At 37.8% G+C, this 3,217-nt stretch overlaps 1 protein-coding gene across 1 annotated transcript in view; it reads left to right on the top strand.

Annotated features, from left to right (window-relative positions):
• AP1S3 (adaptor related protein complex 1 sigma 3 subunit) overlaps positions 1-1,044 on the top strand; it is a 16,217-nt gene extending 15,173 nt beyond the window's left edge. The window contains exon 5 of the mRNA XM_015563694.1: positions 691-1,044. Within this exon, the coding sequence (XP_015419180.1) occupies positions 691-726 (36 nt within the window). The 3' untranslated portion in view covers positions 727-1,044. The remainder of the gene's footprint in view (positions 1-690) is intronic.
• The last annotated feature ends 2,173 nt before the right edge of the window (positions 1,045-3,217 follow it).

Here is a 3,217-nt window from a genome sequence, read left to right as displayed (position 1 = left end):
GAAAGAGTGCAAGAGAAAAGTCCATCCATCGTGCCTGGTATGGACTTGCAACATCACCGTAGCTTTGAACGCTGCCTGTCATTGCGAAGCCGCTTAAGCATTTAAAAAGTCTGGACAAAAACCATGGCCTGTGGCATGTCACAAACCTGGTAACTGTTGAGGAAGATGAAGACACATAATTGTATACTTTGGAGGAAAGCCTCCTCAAGATACAAGGCAGGAAATCTTAAGACTTATGGTTGTTTATTTGATATATCTTGGCAACAAGTGTAAGGAAGATGTTCTGTATAATATCTGTAACGCTGAATATGTTCCACAAATAGAATTCGATTTCTCTCATACCTGTGCCTGGCATAGTCCTCATGATCATTTTAGCAGGCGCACTTCTCTGAAGTCAGCAGTGATATCTTGCAGCTGTTTGCTTTAGCGTTGCTCTTGCCGGACATTCATTTTGTGATCCAGCATAGTTTCTCCTCAGCTGATCGTTAGTTAGTTTGAGCCCTATGGGTGTGTATACGAATGATACTCAAACTTGGAACCACCCTTCTTGATCAGAATGCAGAGATTTATGTCCACACGAACTTTTCAACACTGCCTTTCAGTAATGGCAAAGGAATGCAGAACTGACTTCACAGTCTGCTACAGGATGTGGCTTGAGGGAAGCTGTTCTAAGTTGCTGTTCTCTTGCAGACCCTGGAAGAGTACATGAACAAGCCGACGTTCTGACTGCACCTTCTCGAAGTCTCTGAGTGCTCCGTGCTCTGGCCTTGCAAAGAAGCAGCGACCCGCCTCCAGTCATTGGACAGAGCCTCCAGCACCATGCCAAAAACAACTTAAAAGGGATTTTTTGTTAACTAGCAAAATTGAAAGTTGTTTAACATATTTATCATTATTACATGCCTGTATTATACTGTATATGACTTATTGTAGCTCTGGATGTTCACATAACAGCCTCATGATTCAGTAGATTTGAACATTTGTTTGCAATGTGTTAACTCCATGTAATTTTCTAAGCTAATTTAAATACATTTACTGTAGTATGTTTTTTTGCTGCATTTGGTCCTCTACTGACTGGCTGAGAACTGTATTATAATAATCCGTGCTTTAGAATGTAAAGTAGCAATATTTTTTCTAAAGGTTTAGCTTTTAAAATGATCTGATTGATCATTCAAAATTATGTTAATAGTTCAGAGTTCATATGTAACGCTAGACATTTTTTAAAAATATATGATTTTATTGATTTTAGAGGGAGAGGGGGAGAGAGAGAGAGAGAAACATTGGTTGACTGCCTCCTCCATGGCCCCCATAGGGGATCGAGTCCCCAACCCAGGCACTGAGCCTCCAACTGGGGCATGTGATCTGACTGGGAATAAAAATGGCAACCTTTTGGAGCACGGGATGATGCCCAACAAACTGAACCATACCGGCCAGGGCAATGCTGGACATTTTAAATACACTTGATAATAATGAGATTTCAGTCCAGATACAATGTATCTGATCTTAATGTCCTGAATTTATTTATTTTTCAGGGTTGGAATGAAGGAAAAGAACCAAAGATAGTGTAAGAACCAAAGGTCGTTGTGTTTTTAAGGCCTTGGAAGCTGCTCTCTTGGCTGAGATTTTAATTTTACCTTTTAATTTAATATAAGGGACAGTATAATGAGGTCATGTTTTCTACAAACTCTATATATTGATTAAGGTTTTAGACATCTGGAGATATAGTGTCTATAACTTATATCCTTTATTGTAAAAATAGTATAATAGAGGTAAATAACAAGAGTAATAATTGTTATTATTACTATTTTAATAATCTTTATGTTACAAAGCACTCTTAGTTGCTGGAGAGATTTTGTTTTAACTATGTTTTAAGGTATTTTTAAGATATTTGAAGACTTACTGTTTATTAGGCTTACTTAGGGCATTTAATACAGGGTGGGAAAAGTAGGTTTACAGTTGTTATATAGAAAATGATACAATTATAATAATAAAAGCATAATATGCTAATTAGACCTGATGGCCAAACAGCGGAATGACCAGCTAGACAACCTTCCAGAGGAAGCCTGGGGTTGTGAGGGCCGAGCCCCTTGAATTTTGTGCATCAGGCCTCTAGTTCATAAATGATAATAAAGTAATAAACTCTGTTTCTCATTCTCACAACTGTAACCCTACTTTTGCCCCACCCTGTATTATTGCTGCATGGTAGATGCCTTTTCTCCTCTTTTCTTTCCTCACCCCTGAAGAAAATATTTGCTGCTGACCATTATTATTGTGACTATGTCACATCCATGCTTCCTGGAATGGAAGTTCTCTATAACCAGGTAGTGAATGTGATCAGACCTTGTATGGAAATAGCTCGCAATGCTTTTATCTTAGTGCCCACTTCTGATGTCTTACCTGTGCATTTCAATGTTAGTGCTGAGGTATGGTATCATTCACACTGGAGTGGGTAGGGCGTGCTTTTTCTAAGAGTGTGCCTGCTATTGGATCCTCTAGGAGATCCCCCAGGGTAGACCTTTAGAGACCGTGAGGGAAAAATGTTCTCATTGAGTAATCTTGGCAGAGATATTTAGGGAAGAATGGCAAGGCAGCAGTACAGAAGGAAAAATGGACCCGTTCCTCAATATAACTATCATTAAATGGAAATAATTCAGATTAGCGTATGAAGCAATTATTGGGCTTTCAATATCGAATTTTTCCTCAATTAATCATGTAATTACAATGATGGCATCAGATTGAAGTTTAACTATCATTTGTGATCACTTTGTTTACCCAGGTTCTTCAGTTTGTGGTTTAGCTTTCGTTGTTATTATTTGGTGGAACCCTATTTTTTTTTTTTAAAGAAAAGTCTTGTAAAGATGGACTTTGAACCTCATTTTTACATGTATGGACAAAGTCCCATATCATTTTCAGTAGGGCCACTGCCCAGAATTTCTGTTCCATAAAATACAGATTAGAGACCACCTAGCTATAGACGGAGCTCCTCAGGCTTCATGTCAGCATCACACCTAGAAAATGAACAACAATATGGCACGCTGGGGTAAATTTGAGGGATTTTGGAGACATCTTACATGAGCCTTGGTGAAAATAATCGTTATGTTTTCTTTGTATTGTATAATTATAATAAAACTACCAAGTGGAAGAAAGGATAATAAATATTAAATTTTATAAAACATCCAAATAAAATGTTTTTTTAAAATTTTAAGTGAGGAACGTGAGT

This window comes from Myotis davidii, unplaced genomic scaffold (genome assembly GCF_000327345.1).
Source record: "Myotis davidii unplaced genomic scaffold, ASM32734v1 scaffold575, whole genome shotgun sequence".
Lineage (NCBI taxonomy): Eukaryota > Metazoa > Chordata > Mammalia > Chiroptera > Vespertilionidae > Myotis > Myotis davidii.
Note: the sequence above shows the minus strand (reverse complement) of the source record. Positions and strands in the feature narration are given on the sequence as shown.